The sequence below is a fragment of the Corvus hawaiiensis genome, chromosome 11, assembly GCF_020740725.1.
Source record: "Corvus hawaiiensis isolate bCorHaw1 chromosome 11, bCorHaw1.pri.cur, whole genome shotgun sequence".
NCBI classification, from domain to species: Eukaryota; Metazoa; Chordata; class Aves; order Passeriformes; family Corvidae; genus Corvus; species Corvus hawaiiensis.
Window position 1 is genome coordinate 22214837 of NC_063223.1, and position 22334 is coordinate 22237170.

Consider the following 22334-nt stretch of genomic DNA (forward strand, 5'->3'; position numbering starts at 1 on the left):
CGCGCCCTGCCAAGATGGCGGCGGCGCCTGAGGGCCGGCTGAGGGCGGGATGAGGCCCCATCCCGACCCGCACCGCGGAGCGCAGCACCGGCGCCCGGCGCCGTCCGGACAGGGCGGCGCGGGGAGCGGGACGGAGGCTGAGGGAGTCCCGGCTGGCAGAGGCTGCCGGGGGAAGGGGCGGCGGCGAGTCCCGAGCAAGTCTCGCTTGGGGATGCGGGGTTTTCTCCCGGAGGCTTTGGGCTGCCCGGCTCGGCGCGGGAATCTGGGCAGGACAGAGGAGCGGGGCCGAGCACGGCTCCCCGCTACAACATGGAGTCACGGCGCGCAGCGGACTGGGCCGGGCAGTGACAGGCGGGGAGTGAGGCGGGCAAGGGCTCCAATGCTCCCGCCGGCCGCTCGGGTGCGGGCGGGGCCTCGCCGCCACTGCCGAGGCTCCCCCGTGCCCGGGCTCCGCTGAGCGCTGCGCGGGTAGAAGCGGGCGGTGAGTCACGGGGAAGCAGGGCGCACCCAGCGCCGCCATGACCGCCCCGCCCGCCCCCGGCCTGCGCGCGGGAGGCGCGCCCCGCCCACCGTCCGGCCGCCGCCGTTGGGTGTCCCCGTCCGCCGCTCCCATTGGCCGCCCGCAGCGCCGCTCTGCGCCCATTGGCCGAGGCTGCTCCGGCGAGCCGTGCGCACAGCGGCGGGGCGGGGTGAGCCGTGGGGCCGTGTGCACACCGCGTGTGGCGCAGGCAGCGGGACCGGCGGGGCCGAGCGGGCGAGCGGAGCTGAGTCGTGCGGGGGCCGCGGCCGCGGGGAACCGGACCGCAGGTACGGCCGGGAGGCCGCGAGGGAGCCTTAGGGGAGCGGCCGGGGGTTCTGCGGGGCCCCGGGGCGGCAGTGAGGGCACCGTACAGGACGGTGATGGCGCTGGCGCACTCCGGCCTAGCGCGCGGGAAAGTACGGCCGGGCGGGCGCGGGCGCCATTCCCGGCACTGTGGTGCGCCGGGGGGGGGGGCCGTGAAGGCCGCTAAATCCGAGAGGACCGCGGGCCTGGAGAGGGCGGCGGGCGGCGGCGGGTGAGTCAGGTCTGGGTTCCGGGAGAGCCCAGGGAGCCTGCGCCGCTCGGCGGAGGGAGGCCGGGGCGCTGGGCGAGGGGGGGCCCGCTTCGCTCCGCCCGGGCGCGGCCCGGGGAGGTCTCACACTTGGTCTCTTGACCGGGGGTGGGGGGCGGCGGGGCCGGGGCAGCACTGCACGTGGCCGCCTGGGCGTGGGGAGGGGAAGCCCGGCCCGCCCGCCCGTGAGCCAGCGAGTTCGGGGAAGAGAACGTTCTGTGAGTCTGGGGACTGCGGAGAAGGGACTGGAATTAAAATTTTTATTCATTAAATTGTTTTGTTTCTTTTTTGCATTTTATTTTGAGTCTCCGCTAAACTCCCGTCGGCGGGGCCGAGCGGGGCCGTGGCCCGCGCACCACGTGGTTCTCCACGTGTGAGGCTCTGCCGGAGACGAGAGGGTCGAGGTGTCGCAACTGTTTGCTCCGACCACAGGCACGGACGGTGGCCTGCTCTAAATCCAAATGTGACCTATAAATGGATAGGAAAAACAGCCTGTGCCATCTGCAGATCGCGGGCTGTGAGGCGGCCTTTTATTTGAGTTCCTGTCGGGCGTAGTTCTCAAGTAACCGCTGTTAGTCATTTAGGAGCCAGCGTTGTCACAACGGTTTATTAAACCTAATAGTGAGTTCTGCTTTCCTTTGTACACTCAGTGGGATCCCATTGCTACGCAGCCCTGGGGTTGCCTAGTCCGTGTTTCCTTCTTCAGTGCAGACTTGCCTAGAGAAGCAATCCTACATCTGTCCTCAAAGTGAAGAGGTTAAATAAGTTCACCCGGGCTGTGTAACAATTCTGTTAGTTACAGGTTTAAGCTGCCGCTTAATCTGACTTTGTTAATGTCTGGGCTGATTTTTATGTTTAAAGCCTCACATGTTGCTCATGGTGTTTACTTTAAGTTTGAAATTTCATACAGATAGACAGAAAAAATTAAAGGGGATGGTGGTAAAATGTGCATATTTGGTAAATAAGGTTTATCCCTTTCCATATTAACGAGTATGGATAGGCAGAAAGTGCTTCTGAGTCACTTCTTGATGAACTTTTGTTCTCTTTCTTGTTTGTGTCAACACAGATAGCCAAGAATTACTTGTCTAATTGGAGTCATGGTGTCCTTTTGTCCTGGTTTCTGGTTCCTCTTGAGTCTTAGTTAATGTTCAGCAGTCCTGGGTCAGCGTAGCTGTGAAATGTATTGAGGGGTCCCAAAAGGAATGTAGGGATTGGCTTTTCACTTCTCTAGGTTTCCTTGAATTTTTAAACTAGTTTCTTTCAGAATTGGAGTATTGTTATCTGCTGGTCAGAATACTTAATTTTGTATCTTGTTTTAGTGAGAACAGAAGAGGGAGACAGGAGCATCACTAACTCTGTGGTAGCAGGTTTTCAGGTTACAGCGTGGAAATTAACTGCTAAATATTGAGTGGCTTTGGTGACAGTCATGTGTCCTGTGTTCAAGAATTCTTACATGTTGCTTGGGAAACAAAAACTCCTCATATATGGTACTTCCTGTAAAATGAGTAATGCTTTTTGACTTCTCTTTTGAAACTAAATGCTAGACTTAGGGTTAGCAGGCCTTTCTGCCCTTTCAGTGCTCTAGAGGACAGCAGAGCTGTCCTTCCTGTCACGTTGGGGTTTCAGCATGCTCAGCTCTGGGCTGGCTTGTCCAGTTCAGGTGTGGTGGCGTGGGTTGGTCACAACAGCCTGGGAACATCCTGCTGATTTCCCAACGCGTGCCTCTGATAGAGCTGCCTTGCTGAAGGGCTTTACGTGTGCTGGCTCGAGCAGTGGCTTTTATCTGCTCTGTCCTTTGATTGAAGGAGTGAAGTCCTGCTGATACCAACTGCGAGTGCTCTGCTTGTAGGTGAAAAGAAGCACTGGTAAGTAGAGTGAAGAGAGTTGCCCTGTTCTGTTGTGCTTTTGAATCCTAAGGAGCTGGTGGTATCCAGAAGAATCCTGCATAATCTCAGAGGTGAAGTTCGGCTTCTTTTTTACTATGAGGAGCCTGAGTTGTATTTCAGTTTGCTAAATTAACTTCTTCCTTGGAGGGCATCTAGGCTAAAAGCCATAAAATAAGGAGTATTACAGTGGAGTTTTCTGGCAGTTTTTTACATCATTGGGTCTAGAAGGGCTACTAAAACAGATTTGAATATTGCTGAATCTTGTGCATGAAGACTGGAGATTAATAGCACTTGAGTCTTGAAGATGTATTAACTGTAAAGCTGCAGAAAGACACAGTCTTCCCCTTCAGAGCATGAGACAAGAAACTTCTTGTGTCAGAGGTGTCTCCTACAACCAGGAGAATCACAAAGAAACTCACTTTGAAGTTTGGTGCTCAAGTTGCACTCAAAAGCTTCAGTTGTGACCTAGGAAAGCACTGTGGTGGCACAGGGATCTTTGTCATCAGTCCCTGCTGTTTAGCAGTAGGGCCATCACAGAACAAGGTCTAAAATTCAATCTTAATAATGTTTCAGCTTCCAACTGCAGTTAGAGAGCTCTGTAGGATAAGTTTAGGTTAAATGACTGCCTTCTCCCCTTTCTAGAAAGGTAAGGTTTGAGATGAGAAAGCATAACTAGACTCGAGTTTCTGGACAAGTTCTGGGAGCTAATCCTGGATGCAGTGCTTTGCTATATCTTGCAAAATTTGACTTGTCTCAGAAATGCTAGATGAGGCCATAGTTGTGATTTGTTTTCCATTACTACTTTTCCTGCCCTGGTGAGGTAAAAATTTGGTTCTGGTATGTAAGGAGGGAGGGAACGATGACACACGGACAGACAGGACAGGCCGCTTTGTGTAACACATCTGAGCTGCGGAAAACAGTGATAGCTGTGACTGAAAACTTTCCAAGAAGACTTAGGTAGCTTTCTTGCAGAAGGCTTACTTAAGGTGGCCTTGATAGATAAAAGGAACTGCTGGAAACTTGCCTGTGATGACAAAATGGAGGAGTATTGACTAATAGAGAAGTGTTTGAACTTGGGTGGTTTTTACTGTACTCATTTTTTTCTCTTGGAAGTAACTGAAAACTGTAGTGGTGTCCAAAGTGCTTGGAGGCTCTCCATTTAAGGACGTGTCTTCTGAACCAGCCTTTTCTGGATGTTGCTCCTTGAAGGTGGCTGTTGGCTTTCTCTGAAAACTGAATCCTAACAGTTCATGCTGCTGGGGAATTTTGTCCTGTGTTAGGCTTGTTAGAGTGCAGGCAAGTAAAACCAGTGTCAGCTGCAGCTGCCTCTCACTGGTGAAACCATTTGCAGTTCCAGATCCTTTACAGGAAGGATGCAGAAGTGCAAGATGGAAATACTGGTGAAGAGAAACTTCAGGCAAACTGTTTGGATAGTCTTTAAGGTGTCTGAGGATGGAGCAGCATGTTTTGTAATCACACTTGTATGGCAGCTGTAACCTTCCACTGCTCTTGAGCTCAGGGGGAAAAGGGGCCTCTGAAGATAGAGAGTTTTAAATAAATCTCAGTCTTGAACAATCCTTACACAGAGACTGGTGTTTAACTTTAGATTTCTAGTTCAGTTTGTGTAATCTTTACCAATTTGCTGTATAGCAGAGAAAGAGACACTTGAGGTTTTCCTTTTGAAGGGGCAGTTAAAAAGAAAAAAACTCTTAAATCAGATTTAAAACTTCTCTTTGACATTCCTTTGGGGTAGTGAGAAGTAAGCTTTTGTCCATCGTGCAGCTCCTGACCCGGACTGGCAGAAGGACAGACTAGCTGTAGGCTGCCATTAATCTTGGTATAAAAACTACCCACTGTGTATCTGAAGCAGGTCTGGCTCACCTGTCAGATACTTGTCTTTTACCATGTGTTAACCTGACTGGTTCTCTCGTGCTTCATGTGGGGTGCTGCCAGCAGGACTCAGTCCTGTCACGTCGTGCTGGAGTCTCAGGTTCATGGTTGGGAGTGAAGTCTGTTCTGATGTGCTGCAGTTCTGTTACAGCTGGTGCCTACTATTTTGCTCTTTTTAATAGATCTTATGTTGCCATTTGATAAGGTTTTAATGTGAGGACTGTTTAAAAGAGTTGCAATGAACTCTTTATCTGCGTATAATAAATATATATATATATTATATATATATATATATATATATAAAATTTAGAGACCCCATCTTGGCCCTCTTGCAAACTAAAAGCAGCAGCATCCACTGTGGTGCCTGAGCCCAGCTCCTGCAGTTGGCTTTGCTTGTGTTTTTCCTGTTCTGCAGTGTCAACACAGTTGCTATGAAAACAGGGATAAACAATGGCACAGTGAGTGCCAGCTGCTGCCAGCAGAGCAGGCAGTGCTCAGCCCTGGGTGTCCTCAGAAGACGCTTGGAAATCTTGAACGCTGAGATGAAGCAGAGAAGACTGAGTTTGTAATGTGTGAAATCAAGTGAAACTCTTTAAGTGCTCCAGCAACCAGTTGCTTTAACTTTGTTTAGATGCATTTAAGATCTTCTTGCAGCCTTTCACTCCAGAACTTCATTTTGAGGGCAAAAACCATCATCTGGTCCAGCTGGAAGTTAGACGTGGGATTACAGAGATAACATGCTAAAGTATGTATCTCTTGTATTTTAAATTCTCAGCCATCTGCTGTGGTTGGAATAATCACTTCTCTGCAGAAGTCCATCAGAGAGAGGAACTGCTTGGAGAGAGGAGTGGATAAAAAGCCACAGTAAATTTTTGAAACATTGGGGTACTTTGGAAATAGCTAAGTAACAATTCAAGTTTAGATACACACTCTGTATTTAAGAGCTAAATGTCAGGATGCTAATTCTGGTTCCTTCTGGAGCTCATGTGTTGTTCTACTGCTCCTGTAGTGGCTTTCTTCAAGACTCAACTTCTTGATGTTCTGTAATCTGGGATGGCCAAGGGTCTGGGAGGAGGGGAAACATTCTGTAATGTGAATAAACTGCAGGGTTACAGGGGGATTTCCTTGAAGGGGGATCAGGTAAACTGCCAGGCATGCCAGATAATGATTCTACTTCTGTTGGGTAAAGAATAATGAATTGGGAGAGAGCATGTGAGGTATTTAAGCTTCAGGAGACTTCATCAAAACAAAGCTTGATAAGTGTATTTTTAGAACATTGTACTTTAAACTTCTCTTCAAGCACACTTTTAAAAAGACTTCAATTTAAATGTGTAACTTCCTTGTTCTTTTCTGTCTGGCTCTGGAAGTGTTGTGTGAGTGTCCTGCAGCTCAGGGGAGGTGTGGCAGTGTGAGCACAGTGTTGAACCTGTCCCATCCTCAGTGGGCTCTGCAGGCTGGCTTTGCTCATGCAGTGCTGACCTCCATTCCCAATATGGGCAAAGCAGGGATTGTGGTGTCAGACAGACCTGCCTGTCTGATGCTTCCAGAGCATTCTAGGGATGTTTTCCCAGTTAGCCTTCTACATAGTTGGCAAGTGTCTGCTGTCTTAACATCTTAAAACATTTTCTTTCATGTATACCTGGAGTGGAATATGCATCCTGAGCTGTAGGTTAATGACAAGTTGTAATTTTGCTTTTCAGTGTTTACCTGCTGTTAAGGTCATAAAAGACCTAAAATCTTCAAATATTAAGCTAAGGGCTTTTGAATGCTTTTTGGATTAATACTGCCTATTCTTACACTTAGCTTCCAGAGTGAAGCCTGGTTAGTCAGTAGAGGTAGTAGCTGCCAGGGAGATGCTTCAAGAGAAAATGTAACAACTACCAGGAGTAAGTAACTTGTAGAAATTGAGTAACTGGCTTTTGAGTTTAGCTCTCAGCCATAAGGAAGAAGGTGCTTTACTGAAAGGGATGATGACATTAAGGCTGGTACTACAGTAGTTTGGGGAATTTCCTTCTCTTTTTCCCTTTCCCTGAGTGTTTTGCAAGTTCTTGACCCAGAGGTTGGCTACAAAATAATTGAAAGAAAAGTTACATAGCACACTGTCTGTTCAAAGCTGTCTTGCTCCAAGCAAAGTGGAGGCAAACTTTTATCCTCAGCAGTGGTTTCAATGGTCATGATACTATACAATAAAGCATTGACTTAGCTGGAAGTCCTGTATGGTTTGCATTGCCTTTGCTGGGAGGCTGGGAAACCTCTAAATCTCTCATTTTAATGTAGCCTTTGTCTGGGGGCAGAGAAGGTGCTCAGAAATGTCTTTCTTGCTCAGACAGGTGATCTGCAGCCATGAGTAGCAACGAGTGCTTCAAGTGTGGCCGTACTGGCCACTGGGCCCGGGAGTGCCCCACTGGGATGGGCCGTGGCCGTGGGATGAGGAGCCGTGGCAGAGGTGAGTGCTGGCTGTGCTTTTCTGTTTGTTTGGACAGTGATCTCCAGCTGGCTGCTGTGTGTAGTATGTAAAACTGGCTCTGGCAGACCCGAGTGAAGAAGTTGGGACTCAAATTGGTAATAAGAACCAGTGAAATTTACCTCGACCTAAGAGTTTGGCCAGGGGCTCTGAGAATGAAGCTAACTTGTCAATTCAGTTTGTGATTAATTCTTAAAAGTATTCTGAACTTAATACTTATGCCTTTTTTTTTTATTTTACCTATTTCAAGCAGGCTTCCAGTTCATGTCTTCGTCTCTGCCGGATATCTGTTACCGCTGTGGTGAGTCTGGCCATCTTGCCAAGGACTGTGATCTTCAGGAGGATGGTAAGTATCACTAAATATTCCATCTCTTCTGTGCCACAGGCAGAGCTCTGTGGCTGAAGAGAAGGGTGGGTACAGGGATTCCCTGGGAACAGGTTGTGCATGTGCCCTGTTCACAGCATGCTGCCCCTTGCACTACCAAGGTTTTATAGTCTTGTTTGGTATGTTTTTCTTATTGTGGAAGCCTGCTATAACTGCGGTAGAGGTGGCCACATTGCGAAGGACTGCAAGGAGCCCAAGAGGGAGAGGGAGCAGTGCTGCTACAACTGTGGCAAGCCCGGCCACCTGGCCCGCGACTGCGACCACGCAGACGAGCAGAAGTGCTATTCTTGTGGAGAGTTCGGGCACATTCAAAAAGACTGCACCAAAGTGAAATGCTATAGGTAAGGACTGGCAGGAGGCAGCTGCGAGATGCGCCTCAGGTGCTAGATGCATTCTGTGTCTGGTTTTGGGTAGGAAATACAGCTCACACTGTGACTAGGTACCAGTTTCTTTGAACAGTTACCCACTCTTGTTCAAAACTGAGGCTTAAACGCGTATTGGCAAGGTGGAGTACAGATTCCATGATGCATCTCTAGATGGCCACCCAATGCAGGTGTTCAGTCAATTGAGCTGTACAGGAGAAAGGGCTGTGTCCTTTTGCAGAAGGTAGCAGGAGGTACTTGGCTATGGCACAGAGTTGGGTACCCTGTGTGTTCTGCCAGAGCTAACAAACTCCAGCTGTACAGCCCAGCTGACTGGCACAGCCAGCCCTGGCAGGAGCGCACTTAAGATGCCTTGGTAATGGGCACAGTGAATAGAAGTGGGTGTTACACTGGCTTGAAATGCCATCTTCAGAGTGTTGTCTGGTTTTTGAATGCAGGCATATACCAGAAACAGCACGTTCCTGAGAGCAGTATTCTTCACCCCCACCAACATTCCCTTCTGTGGAGGAAGGAGAGAGAACATGGTGTATTTGAGTTAAAACTAATTATTCTCAAAACAAGGCTAAACTGTAGGCATAAGCATTGGGAACAGGCAAAACCCAGTACACAGTTGGGGAAAAAAACCTGCAGACACACAAAGCTGATGATGTACGGTGATTTTGGCATATTCAGTGATTAATGTGAGTTGATTATTTGGGAGCAGTTCATGGCTCTGCTGAAGACAAACCTGCCTCGTGTCAGAGAATTCTGGAACACAGACACAGAAGCCTTGAATGCAGGACTAGTGCTGCATGAAATTGAAGTTGACAGTGTTCTAACAGTAGGATTGCTCCTCTGAGTGTTGTGGCTGTTGTGACACACGCTTTGCTTTTGCAGGTGTGGTGAAACTGGCCATGTAGCCATCAACTGCAGCAAGACCAGCGAAGTCAACTGCTACCGCTGCGGCGAGTCAGGGCACCTTGCACGGGAATGCACAATTGAAGCTACAGCCTAATTATTTTCCTTTGTCGCCCCTCCTTTTTCTGATTGATGGTTGTATTATTTTTCTCTGAATCCTCTTCACTGGCCAAAGGTTGGCAGATAGAGGCTACTCCCAGGCCAGTGAGCTTTACTTGCCGTGTAAAAGGAGGAAAGGGGTGGAAAAATCAACTTTCTGCATTTAACTACAAAAATGTTTATGTTTAGTTTGGTAGAGGTGTTATGTATAATGCTTTGTTAAAGAACCCCCTTTCCGTGCCACTGGTGAATAGGGATTGATGAGTGGGAAGAGTTGAGTCAGACCAGCAAAAACCCTCTCTGGGTTACAGGGAAGTGATCCTATGCAGGAGGAAAGAAATTCTGGAAGTGTCTAAACTTCCTCATAACTTTTATTTTACTACAATGGCCTTGGATTGTCTGACCTCAGTAGCTGTTAACACCAAGTGATATCTGCATCAGGCCCTACCTAGAGCATATAGCTGAGTGGGAGTAAACAAACAAGATGCACATGCCTGTTAATGGCCATGAGAGAGAGAGAGAGAAATCCGAAATAAATCTAAAAGTAACAGTAATTCAGTCAGTGAACGTTAATGTTGGAGATACAGAACGTAATGGGAAGCTTTTGAATAAATATCTCAAAGTCAATCTGAAACCCAGACATCAGTGCTCATAGCATATACAATTTGGAGCTATTCAGGAGTTGCAAATAAATGCATTTTCACAGAAATCAAGATGTTATTTTTGTATACTATATCACTTAGACAACTGAGTTTCATTTGCTTGTAATCGGTTTTTAAAGTAAGATGGTAAGAGCAATTGAAGTCCTAGAACATAGAAAATGTAATTTTAAACTATCAATAAAGCTGGAGGAGGAAGGGGAGTTTGGCTAAAGTTCCTTTTGTTCATTTTTGGTTTTCCTGTACACAGTGCAAAATAACATATTAAAAGGGGTATGTGGAGGTTCAGCTTGGCCTTTTCTTTTGTGCTGTCTCATATGAAGGTCCTGTCTGCAGATGTTCATGGCAGTGGGTAGTGGGGTCTGGATGGGGGGCTGAGTACATCTGTGCTGGTGCAGTTCAAGCATTTTGTGGAAAAACCATTACAGGAGGCACAGGGGCTGCTCAAGGTGCAGGGAGTTCCAAAGTGAGTACTGAGTCCTGTCCAGCAGTTCTTGAGCCTTCACAGTGGCACTGAGAACTTCGAGCATCTGCACTGGCACCGTGTCCATGGTTGTGCTGTGTTGGTTCACTGGGGGTCAGGGAACACTGGCAAGTTACACAGCTGAAAAAGGAGCTGATGAACCGTGGATCTGCACATCCACTCACTCAGTGAAGAGAGAGTTGGCGTGCAGGAGCTCTTGGCTGACCAGCGCTTCACCGTAAGGCAGGACTGGAGAAGGGGTGTCCTAACCTCTGCTGGGAAGATTGGGCTTTGCCTGGAGCCAGAGAGAGACTGCTCATCGGGAATTGGGTGACCGGACAAGGGGGAAAGGGTACAAACTGAAAGAGGGGAAATTTAGATTAAGTAATACAAGGAGCTTCTTCGCTTGTGAGGGTGGGGAGGCCTTGGCACGGGGTGCCCAGAGAAGCTGTGGCTGCCCCTGGGTCCCTGGAAGTGTCCAAGGCCAGGCTGGACGGGACTGGGAGCAGCCTGGGGTAGCGGCGGGTGTCCCTGCCGTGGCAGAGGTGGCACTGCAGGCTCCGTAAGGTCCCCTCGCACCCAGCACCTTCCACGGTCCCCTCAGCGCCCTCACGGCGCTTCCCGGCAGCGCGCACGCGCGGCGCGGGGTCACGCGCTGACTTCTGCGCGTGCGCTGCGAGCGGGGCGCGCGCAGGCGTCCTGGGGAGAGGGGCCGGGTTCAGTTCCGGGGCTCGGAGCCGCTGCGTGCGCGGAGCGTTCGGCGGGACTGAGGGGCGGCGGGGCACGGCGGGACCATGGTGAGTGCGGGGCACAGCGGGGCACGGCGGGACCATGGTGAGTGCGGGGCTGCGGGGCAGGGCGGGACCATGGTGCGTGTGGGGCTGCGGGGCACGGCGGGACCATGGTGAGTGCGGGGCTGAGGGGCTGCGGGGCACGGCGGGACCATGGTGAGTGCGGGGCTGCGGGGCACGGCGGGACCATGGTGCGTGTGGGGCTGCGGGGCACGGCGGGACCATGGTGAGTGCGGGGCTGAGGGGCTGCGGGGCACGGCGGGACCATGGTGCGTGTGGGGCTGCGGGGCACGGCGGGACCATGGTGAGTGCGGGGCTGCGGGGCACGGCGGGACCATGGTGAGTGCGGGGCTGAGGGGCTGCGGGGCACGGCGGGACCATGGTGAGTGCGGGGCTGCGGGGCACGGCGGGACCATGGTGAGTGCGGGGCTGCGGGGCACGGCGGGACCATGGTGAGTGCGGGGCTGAGGGGCTGCGGGGCACGGCGGGACCATGGTGCGTGTGGGGCTGCGGGGCACGGCGGGACCATGGTGAGTGCGGGGCTGAGGGGCTGCGGGGCACGGCGGGACCATGGTGAGTGCGGGGCTGCGGGGCAGGGCGGGACCATGGTGAGTGCGGGGCTGCGGGGCAGGGCGGGACCATGGTGAGTGCGGGGCTGCGGGGCACGGCGGGGCTATGGTGAGTGCGGGGCACAGCGGGGCACGGCGGGACCATGGTGAGTGCGGGGCTGAGGGGCTGCGGGGCACGGCGGGACCATGGTGAGTGCGGGGCACAGCGGGGCACGGCGGGACCATGGTGAGTGCGGGGCTGCGGGCCACGGCGGGGCTATGGTGAGTGCGGGGCTGCGGGGCACGGCGGGACCATGGTGAGTGCGGGGCTGCGGGGCACGGCGGGACCATGGTGAGTGCGGGGCTGCGGGGCACGGCGGGGCTATGGTGAGTGCGGGGCTGCGGGGCACGGCGGGACCATGGTGAGTGTGGGGCTGCGGGGCACGGCGGGGCTGTGGGGAGTGCGGGGCTCCGGGGCACGGTGGGGCCGTGGTGAGTGCGGGGCTCTGGGGCCGCTCTGCACGTGTTGTCCCCTGGTGCCACTGCCCGGCGAGGGGCTCGGAGGGGACCGGCCCCGGGCTGGGACCGCTGAGGGCGGGGAGCACGGCGGGGCGGGGGTGACTGAGGCCGCTCTGTTTGTGTCTTGCAGGCTCGGAACGCGGAGAAGGCCATGTGAGTGCGGCGGGGGCACTGCAGGGCGGGCTCCGCTTGCGGCGGGGGTCACCTCGTCTGAGGCTGCGGCTCGACCTGGTCTCACACATCCGTGCCCGCTGGGTGTACCTGATCTCGCACATCTGTGTCTGCTGGCTGTGACTGGCTGGCCCGTAGAACTCGCTGTTCAGCCTCTTTTAAAGCACCGACAGTTTAATGATGCTTTTGGGTACTTGGTTGTTCATGTGCTGGTCCAGAGGCAGTGGGAGTAGGAGGGCATCTGCACACAGGTGCCTGGTGCTGCAGAATTCCTGTAGCTGTGCTGGGTGGTTCTGTGCAGGACTGACCTTGGAGCAGTGTACTTGTACCCCTGCAGGCCGGGGGACAAGTGCACTGAAATATGTTGTAAAGGACCCTTGTGGTTTTAGGCAGTTCCCATTTTGGGAACAGGGATGCCAGGCCAGATAGGAGGAATCTGTCAGCGCTGCTTTATTTGAGAAATGAACCACTGAGGATTTCTAGTGTTGAGATGTCGTTAGCTGGAAGAGCTAGGGGTGCTCAAAGAATGTGTTCAAGCCTTTGTTTTGTACAGACTGTGATTAAGTCCATAATAAACATCCAGAGCAAAACTTGTTCTGGTTGGAATGTGGACTGGTGAAAGTAAATGTGCTTTCTTCTCTTTAGGACGGCCTTGGCAAGATTTCGACAAGCCCAGCTTGAGGAAGGAAAAGTCAAGGTGAGATGTAAAAGCTCTGGAGGTTTGGTAGCTCAAGTCAGGGAGGAAGGCAGGCCTTGTTCAGAGCTGTGTTGGGCCACAGGCCAGGCCCAGGTGTCCTGTAGGAAACTGACTCCTGTTGGAAGGAAAATATTTTATCTGACTGCCTTTCACAGTCACTCAACCAGGAAACTTCTCCACTACAGTTGCTCTGAACTTTTTTACTTTTCTCTTTCATATTGTATATTATGCAGAGAAAGGGGGTTTAATACCTGTTAATAAAAGGTAGAGCTTTTAGTAAAAAGGCAGAGCCTTTTAATAGAAGGGGAAAGGGACAAAATAACTGCACACAAATCCCTAGAAGCAACATGAAGTATTAGTTTGTGTAAGCGAGCCACTGGAATGTGAAGAAGGTATTCTGTATAAACTGGAAAAAATTACATTAGTTAGTAGTAGCAGTTGAGAAAGGCTTAACCTTAAGCAGGTGGTGTGTGCTGAAAATGTTGAAACTGTCCTGAATGGAACATTTGTTGCATTGGAGAGAATTGTAGGGTGTTTTAAAAAAAAATCAGGTGAGATATTTTGGTTTGGATAAAGTGGATTTAAGTAGGTTTTTATAGTCTGTGATAGTTTAATTTGTCAGGGCTGTAAATCATTATTGTTTTCCACTTACTAAAAATCCATGGGAGCAGAAAAAAAAGCTTCAGAGGTTTTTTTTTTACTAAAAAGCCTTGGAGCTTGGTAGCATAATTTGGGATTAATTGAGCAGTAAAGCCTGTGTGAAATGCTGTGTGTCAGTGCTCAGCTGAATTCGATGGCGTGTGGTTTTCTGTCAAACAGGAGCGAAGGCCTTTCCTCGCATCAGAGTGTAATGAGCTGCCCAAAGCTGAGAAATGGAGGAGACAGGTAATGTCAGCCTGTGGATTTTCTAATTCTGTTGGGAGGTGGAACTTCAGCACTTCCTCTTTAGACAGCCTGCTTACAAAGGGTTTTCCACACTTGTCAGTACCCTGACAGTTAAATCATAGAATATCTTCTAAGACTGTACAGCTCAGGGTTCAGAGCAGGTCCTACCACATCAGATTGCCCCAGGGCCATGTCCAGTTGAGTTTTTAACATCTTCAGGGATTTGGATTCGAGCTTTTTGGGGCTGCTGTTCCAGTGTTTGGTTTTCTTAAGATAACCCTTGAATTTAATTAGGATTTGTCCAGTTTCAACTTGTGTTTTGCTGGTACTTGTCTTATTGTCATGCACTTCTCAAACAATTTGGCTCTGTCTTCTCTGTACCCTCCACCAACTTAGAAATGAATTTCTGTGTTCTTATTTGACCAGATCATTGGGGAGATTTCCAAGAAAGTGGCACAGATTCAAAACGGTAAGATTTTTCTAACTATGTTTTATTTTTTGAATCTCCAGTCATAAGCAGTTACAGTAAAAATCCCATTTCGTGTGAACTACACTGTTTCCATTGAGTACATTCTGAAATTCTTCTGGTGCTTCTGTGAGCTGCCTGATTTATTGTCCTTTTCCTCTTTGACAGCTGGGTTGGGTGAATTCAGAATTCGGGACCTGAATGATGAAATAAACAAACTTCTGAGGGAGAAAGGACACTGGGAATACAGAATAAAGGAGCTGGGAGGTCCTGATTATGCTGTAAGTGTGGAATATGTTGTACTTCATGGTTGTTCTGCTTACAAGCAAAATGACTGCTGAGAAAAATATGCAACATTTAGTTACCCATGGATGGCTTGGCCAGTGTTTATTAGAGGGGATCTTTCTTCAGTCCCTAAAAATGTTTGTTTGTGTTAGAACAAAGTTTTAAACTATGAACTCTGTTTATTTTCCAGCGAATTGGCCCGAAAATGTTAGATCATGAAGGGAAAGAAGTTCCAGGAAACAGAGGCTACAAATACTTTGGGGCTGCAAAGGATTTGCCAGGAGTTAGAGAGCTTTTTGAAAAGGAACGTAAGTAAAGAGCAGCTCTTCCCAGACATGAATCTGTGTAGTAGAACATCTTGAGTAAAATGCTGTTGTAGTTTGTGGGGAGTGCTGGTAACAGCATTTCTGAACGTCCTAGCTCAATGAAACACTGAGCACAGGTAATTAATTAAGTGCTTTTTCTTTGGGCAAAGAGCACCCTTGGCTGTTTGCAATTAAGGAAATCTAGAAAGGAGTAAACTGGGTTTAGAAAGGTTTCTACTGGGAGTTCCAAATGATAAGGACTGATGTCCTATGGGAACTTCCCAGCATAACAGGCGAACTTTATTGAGAAGCTGTAAATAGTACTTGGAGTTCAGGACCAGAAAAAAATGGTGAAAGAGGGAAAGCTGGGTTGAACATCGTTTTAGAAGCAGCTTTCATAACAGAAAAAACAATGTAAGGGGATGAAACTTGGTCATGGAATGAGTGGGAACAGCTTGGGCCTGAAAGTGAGGCAAAGACAAATTATGGGAAGTACTCCAGGATGTGGTGGAAGCATTGGGTCGTGTACTGGAACTGGCTTGTGCGGGCCAGAGGGTGACACCAGTGCTCCCAGTGCTGGCAGCAGTCCCATCGTGCGGGGTATTGGCTGCAGCCAGGCAGCTGTGGATGCTGTGAGGTTGGGGAGGGGCTGGGGACACTGAGCAGGTGATGGAGGTGACCTGGGTGGGTGACAGTGGTGTTCTTGCAGCCCTGCCACCCCCACGGAAGACTCGGGCTGAGCTTATGAAAGACATCGATGCCGAGTACTACGGCTACAGGGATGAGGATGATGGGATCCTGGAGCCCCTGGAACAGGAACATGAGAAGAAAGGTATGTGACATTCCAGAGCTGCACAGGTCAGCCCAGGAAGGGGTGATGATGGACTCTGAAGATAAGGAACCTCTTTCTTTCCCCTGTGGGCCTTGTCTTGTGCTTAGCTGTCAGACTTTGTCACATGCATATCCAAATCACTGTAAGGCATTTCAGGGGGCAGGTGCTTTAGAGTTGACTTTCACCTTTACTGCTGTAAATGATTTAATATTTTAGCAAGTCATTCACTACTGAAACAAAAACTCCTTCCCTCCCCTCCTTTTTCATGCTTAAGAATGTAGAACAGTGGGTTGCAGCAAGATCTGTGGAGCCTAAGCAGTTCTCTCCCTCCCTCGTGAAAACTGACCCTATCATCTGTTTCCTGTCTCACCTCATTATTTATTCATCCATAAACATAGCTGGTTACTTTTCTGGGAGATTAGAGGGGCCTGTTGGAAACCCTGCAGTCTAGGTGGGCTGTGTTAATTTATCGATGTCATCTCTATCAGGGCTCCCTCACATCTGAGTATTTTTTCCTTTGAAACCTCTTCTTTCTCTATAGATAACACTTACCCACGTGTCTGCTCACATAGTTTTCTAGCATTGTTTCTACTGACTTCCCTGGTGAAGACACCAGGATTATGAGTCTTAGTTCCTGAAACTCTCTTCAAAACTCAGCACTGTGTGCCATTTTCTGGGATTTGTGTAGCTCTAAGCAAGAGGGCACAGACCAGTTTTAAAGTTTCCTAAGTAGTTCTCTTAGTGCTTTTGCTGAGCACTGGCTGATCCTCACAGTTATCCCTTCTCCGTGGGTGAGGCATTCACAGAATTCAAGGTCATGCCTTGTTGGTTAGATGGGAGGGCAGGGAGGAAGGGGGCTGAAGGAAATGCTTCACTTATCAGTGTCCTGCAGCAGAGCCTGGAGCCCTAAAGCCTGGGAAGGGGAGCTGGCTGCAGGCAGTCCATAGTGCAGGAGGGGAAGTTGTGTGGTGAGAGTCCCAACAGCTCCCACTCAGGGTCTGTCCTGCACATCCTGCTTGTCTGGGAGCTTGCAGTTTTTACCTTGTTAAGTAAAGTTTTTGTGAAACAAAGTATTGAAAAAAATTTCTTAATTTGGGGTTCCTTTTCTCGTAGGGAACCACACACAAACCATGTGCCACTGGTTAGGTCTTGCCCTCTCAGGGAGAGCATTTTAATGTGTGATCTGTGAGAGCTTGGGGAATGCCTGCTGGCTCCTGTTGCTGTAGGCATTTCCTACTGCCAAGATGCATTAATCTGGCACCTCTGTAGCATCTTATGCACTGGCCATGTCACTTGTTAAGCTTCTTAAAACTTGTTTTAGTGCTCTTACTGTCACTCTGCTGTAATAGAGATGCAGCAGCCTGGCAGCTTCCACTTAGCAGCAAGGTACAGAACTGGGATTGTGCTAAAAAGTAAGAGAAATACCCTCCAAGATGGAAAAAGAGACTTACGTGGGTGGTCAGTGTAAGGAGCATTATCATGTTTAATTAGCCTCACGGTGATCAGCACCCCTGTAGCTGCTGACAGGCTACAGAGCTGTAAGAGCCACTTAGCCTGCTCATGTGACCCTGCTGCTCAGGTCAGGAAGTAGGTTGGTATTTATCTGTGACATTTAGAGTCCAAAATGTACTCAAATGAAGGCATTAGCAAGTACCACACTGTGACAGTGTATCAGCATACACTGATATATTTTATTACATACTACATCAAGGTTCTACAGGGTGTGGTACTGATGTAGAGGATTTAGGCAAGAAGTTTAAGTCCATTGGAAAAGCTCTGGCAATAAGACCATGCTGCTCTAATGGGCTCTCAGCTACATCTGCCATTTTCCTTTGCTCCCCAGTTATAGCAGAAGCAGTGGAAAAATGGAAGATGGAGAGAGAAGCACGACTCGCAAGAGGTGAGGAGGAGGAGGAAGAGAACATCTATGCTGTCCACGAGGAAGAGGTAGGGGATGGCTCAGGTGATGTGACTTTTCATGTGTCTTCTGTGCTCCCTTCTTGGACGTGGTGTTACTCTGCCAAAGGCCTGTTTGCTGCTGTCCTGCCCCTCTCTCCACCTGACCCACTACACAGTTGTCCTTGTTTAGTAAGAATCAGTAGGAGGGGAGTGCACATGGCTCAGGTTCAGGAAGTGCTGGAGGCTGGCAGCTGGAAGTCCTTTCAGTGGAGTGAGAAACACTTGCAGTCTTCTTGCTTAGCTGGCTCCTCTTCTGTTCACAGCTTCGCTGTGGCAGCCACAGTTATGGAAGGGGAGGATTCATGCCCATGCCACAGCAGAGCAAAGGCTATATTAGAAATGGAAGCAGTAATGCTGAAAATGTCAAGGAGCAGGATCTGCATGTGATCCTTGTCGAGTTCCTGTGGTGCTGGATCCCCTTCACCCATTCCCATGCTCAGGTTCCTTCTGGCAAAGCAAGTGAAAAATGTGGGTTTTTTATTATCTCTATATAAAAAAAAATTGATGTGATTTTTTCACTTTTTAGTCTGATGAGGAAGGTGGCAAGGAGAGAGAAGGTGAAGACGGCCAACAGAAATTTATTGCACATGTTCCAGTGCCAACTCAACAGGAGGTAAGACATAACAGCACTCAGCTGCAGAGATGCACACTTGCTTTTGCAAGACACATCTTAATTTACATCAGGTCATCAGTAAAAGTGCCCTAAATTTGTTATTTCTGTGACTTGACTCTGCAGCTCTTGCAAATGCTACAACCCTTTTCATCTGAGAATTTCCAAAACCTTCTTAAGTGTTCCATAAATTGGGAAGTGCTGTGGTGCTATTATCAATAACTAGGATTGCCTACTACATCTGGACTGTGCCTTTTTTCTGATAGTCCGACTTATTTTGTAATTTAATGGGATGATTTTTGAATTGCAGGGTTTGCTCTCATCAGTTTTCTAAAATTATTTTGGTGGCATGACCTTGAACTGACTATAATATTTTGAAATTGCTTTAAGGGTGTATATTACCTGAACAGTAACAGGTTGTTTGAAGAATAATTCAGGCAAAAATGTTCTGGAGTTGCTTAGCTGATTCTCTTTCTTAGTGACAAATCACTCCATACCTGCTGCCTACAGGATTATGCCTTCTAGATGCTAAATTACTAAAAACTAAGGTTCAGCACACTCATTGTGAGAGATGCTGTGTGCAGTTTGGACAAATGTAAAACATTACTGAGTTAAAACAGGTCTTGCAGGTTGTTGTTAGTAGATCTTTGAAGTATGTGCTTCATAAAGAACCATGTTGGCACTTCTGGCAAAATGCAGGGCAGAGGTTCCTGGCTGTGGCTGATGTGAAGGGCACACTCACTAACTGTGACTTCAGAGCTGTGGGCTCTGTGGCATAGCCCCACGTGTTCTGCATTTCCTAAAGCTCTAGCTGAGAGAATTGTTTGGAACAAAACCCAAGTGACTGAACTGAGATCAGAATGGAATGGCAGCTAACAAACACCCTGAGTAACAAGGGTGGCAGCAGAGATCAGAGAGGAGGCATCTGTTTTACTGCTTCTTTTGACTCCCAAGAGCTTCCGCTGAGTATTGAAAAAGATTCTCCTGACTCATCTTAGTGCCACTGCTTTGACACCAGTTCACAGCTCCAACTTTCACAGGCTCTTTCCTGTGGTTTTCTCCTTCCTGTGTTTTTCTATAGCTGAGCATCTGAGGTTTCAGCATCTCAATTGAGCTGAATCCATCCTATTTTTATCTCTGCAGATTGAGGAAGCTCTTGTACGGAGAAAGAAGATGGAGCTGCTCCAGAAGTACGCCAGTGAAACCCTCCTGGCACAGAGCGAGGAGGCAAAGACACTTCTAGGACTGTAACATTGCACCAGCATGGCCTGGTTTGTGTGTAATCCCTCTGAAAGCAACAGGTTCCTAAGTTCTGGTAGCAATGGGTTTAGCTCTGAAAGTCCCTTTGGATGTGGAGTAAAAGGCTGGAATTACAGTGTGGTGTGCAGAAGGAGAAGCCTCATTCTGCTTTCTCCACTAGGATGACTTGCATTCACTCCAGTGCTGGAAAAGGTCAAATCTCGGTGAACTTGTCTCTGCACCCAACAACTGTCTTCAGTGCTTTCAGTTTGGGAAAGGCTCTGTGCAGTGGGGCCTCTTGCAGGTAGAACCACACCCAGTGATCTCCTAAATGCTGAAGGAAAACCCATGGTGTTCCTGCCATCGTGTCTGCTCTGTCCTGACTGTAAGTGTGCACATCTTCTCACGCTGGGTTTTGTTGAGCTGAGAAGGAACAATTACACAATTACACCTGCTTAGTTTACCAGAATAACCTGGAACCTGTCTAGAGGTACCTCGAAGGCAGATCTTACGAGTGACTTTGGAGGAGATTTGGTTCTTTCTAAAACACATGCAATGTCTAAAACCTGTTACCTTTTTTGTGGTTTGTAACTGTGCCTGGATGAACTGCTTAAATGCTGGATATTCCAGCAGCCACTATAAAAAACTTTGCAATACCTTGTTCAAGTCTCTTTAGTAAAACTTAATTCAAACATGATGTCTTGTTTTATTCTAGTTCAAAGGATTGTGGTGATTCCCTAATGGTAGCCAAAGATTGGGATCACAGAGAGCCATCCCTGTAGGGATTTGAAGCTCTGCATCCCTTACTGCTCTTGGCTCGTGTATCCTGGGACAAGAGGCAAGGCAGAGCCTGTTCAGAGTCTTATGGGTGACTGACATTGTTGTACAGGTCTGAATGAACAGCATTTGAAATTGGACATCTGCAGCCATGGAGTGCTTCTGTCCAAGGAATAGAGTATTTAACAGCCAAGTCTGGGAATGTTCAGCATTTCTGGATGCTGTCAGTATTTATCTATTACAATCTATTGTGAATCATCCACTCCAGAACAACCAAAGCTCCAAATTACAGAGACAAGCTTTGTGTTACTTGATGCAAGTGATCAAACAAAAAATTTTGAATTGAAAAAGTGGAAAGCATAGCTGCCAAATTAAAACCTTAAAAAAACCTCCAGAATAAATCAAAAGCTCGATTATTGGTAGCAAGCAAACAACTAACACCACAAATACATTCTTCTCTCTTCCTGTCAGCAGTGCAGCTTTCTCTGCTTAGTAATAAAGCAGCAAACAGTGGTTTTATGGCTTGTAATAATTCGTTGTAGATTTGCTAGACTCTGTGGTGGAGATAACCAAACTAGATTTAAAGGGGAAAAAAACCAGCTAGTTTTTATGGCCTGATACAGTCTGAGGGCTTGGTAATACCAGTGGTAGATCCCTTCTGTCACTATATGAATCTGTAAGATAAAAGAAGACAGAAGGGTAAAGGCAGATCAGGGACAGAGTGATGGTAACAGAAACACAGAAGAAGAATGAACTGAAAGAATGAGAAAAAAACAACAGAATTGTAATTACATTCATGTTCAAAGGAGTATGACCAACATCTTCATGTAAAAGGGAAGTTTATAAGACAGGGTTGATCTCTGCCAACCAACACAGTAGTGGAATAAATGCACAAAAATGCAGTGTGTAACTGTGCAAGGCAAACTGGCTGCTGCCTGGCCCTGCTGTGCCAGATCCTCTCTCTGTAGCTCTGAGTGTGAAGCATTTTTGAGCTGAGTGCTCTTGGCTGCATCTGAGGGAACAAATTGCAGAGTAATTATTTGCCACAGTGGCCTATAGCAAAATGCCCGTGTCCTGCCAGGCTGTGGAATTGCTGATGGAGTCAGGGTGGGGAAGCTGCTGTGGCCACAGCCAGGAAACTCCTGTTTGTCCTGGAGAATGGAGCAGTGGGCAGGCTCTGCCTTCACTCTGAGTGTGCAGCTGTGCTTGGATGTGTGTGTGGTGTCAGGCTTATGGCTCATACCATCTCTGCAGTGCCTCAGCCCTAAACACATCCAGGTTATAGAACAAGTACTTTATGGATTCTTACATGTAGCTTGTTCTGTCTGCTTCAGCGTTCTGCCCTGGGCGTGATCCTGGCTTGAGCACCAAGGGGATAAACTCTAATTGTTCTGTCTGCTGCATTGATTGGGGCCTGTTTTTGTCTCTTAGAAATGCATTTGTGTGTTTCATTGATCGAAGGCCACCTTCCTTGTTCTGTGCCCTGGTGAGCGCAGTGCCATCGCTGAAGGATCGGTTTCTCCCCGCGGTCAGAGGGGTGGTGAGGAATATTTGCTGGCAGCACTAGGAAATAAGTGGATTTACCTAATCTGCATTAGCAGATGAGCAAGATAAACAGAGATGGCTTTGCAGAGTATCCATTAACTAATGACATTTTGTGCTGCTTGTCTCACTTTCAAGTCCAACTGCAGGGGAATGCCTTTGCAGTGCAGAGCCGAGGGACTGTGGTGTTTGTGCACGGTAGGCTTTTTCCCAAAAAATGAATCACAGAATGAGTCAGGCTGGAAGGGACCACTGTGGGGCATCTGGTGCCACCTCCCTGCTCCAGCAGGGCCATCCCAGAGTACAGGGCACAGGATTTGTCCAGACAGTTCTGGAATGTCTCCAGTGAGGAGAGTCCACACCCTCTCTGGACGATCTGTTCCAGTGCTCAGTCACTGCGCAGGGAAGAAGTTCTTCCTCGTGTTCAGGTGGAACTTCCTGGGCATCAGTTCTTGCCTATTCCTCTTGTCCAAGTGGTTGGCACCTCCGAG

General features: G+C 48.8%; 2 protein-coding genes across 8 annotated transcripts; both read left to right on the forward strand.

Moving 5' to 3' along the window:
- Positions 1–689: 689 nt before the first annotated feature.
- Positions 690–10042, forward strand: LOC125331530 (CCHC-type zinc finger nucleic acid binding protein). Of its 5 annotated transcripts, none has more exons than XM_048315645.1 (5): positions 690–807; positions 7194–7313; positions 7582–7677; positions 7856–8057; positions 8976–10042. In XM_048315645.1, exons 2-5 carry the CDS (start codon positions 7211–7213, stop codon positions 9091–9093), a joined length of 519 nt encoding a protein of 172 aa, XP_048171602.1. In that variant the 5' UTR covers positions 690–807; positions 7194–7210; the 3' UTR covers positions 9094–10042. The 5 variants fall into 5 exon arrangements, with proteins under 5 accessions (XP_048171602.1, XP_048171604.1, XP_048171605.1 ...); XM_048315647.1 differs by having other exon boundaries at positions 692–807; positions 7859–8057; XM_048315648.1 differs by having other exon boundaries at positions 692–807; positions 7585–7677.
- Positions 10043–10926: 884 nt separating this feature from the next.
- Positions 10927–20221, forward strand: ISY1 (ISY1 splicing factor homolog). Of its 3 annotated transcripts, none has more exons than XM_048316126.1 (11): positions 10927–11014; positions 12206–12228; positions 12892–12943; positions 13763–13828; positions 14255–14297; positions 14463–14575; positions 14770–14887; positions 15594–15716; positions 17560–17663; positions 18202–18288; positions 19429–20221. In XM_048316126.1, exons 1-11 carry the CDS (start codon positions 11012–11014, stop codon positions 19534–19536), a joined length of 840 nt encoding a protein of 279 aa, XP_048172083.1. In that variant the 5' UTR covers positions 10927–11011; the 3' UTR covers positions 19537–20221. The 3 variants fall into 3 exon arrangements, with proteins under 3 accessions (XP_048172083.1, XP_048172084.1, XP_048172085.1); XM_048316127.1 differs by lacking the exon at positions 10927–11014 and adding an exon at positions 11730–11766; XM_048316128.1 differs by lacking the exon at positions 10927–11014 and adding an exon at positions 11787–11803.
- Positions 20222–22334: the final 2113 nt, after the last annotated feature.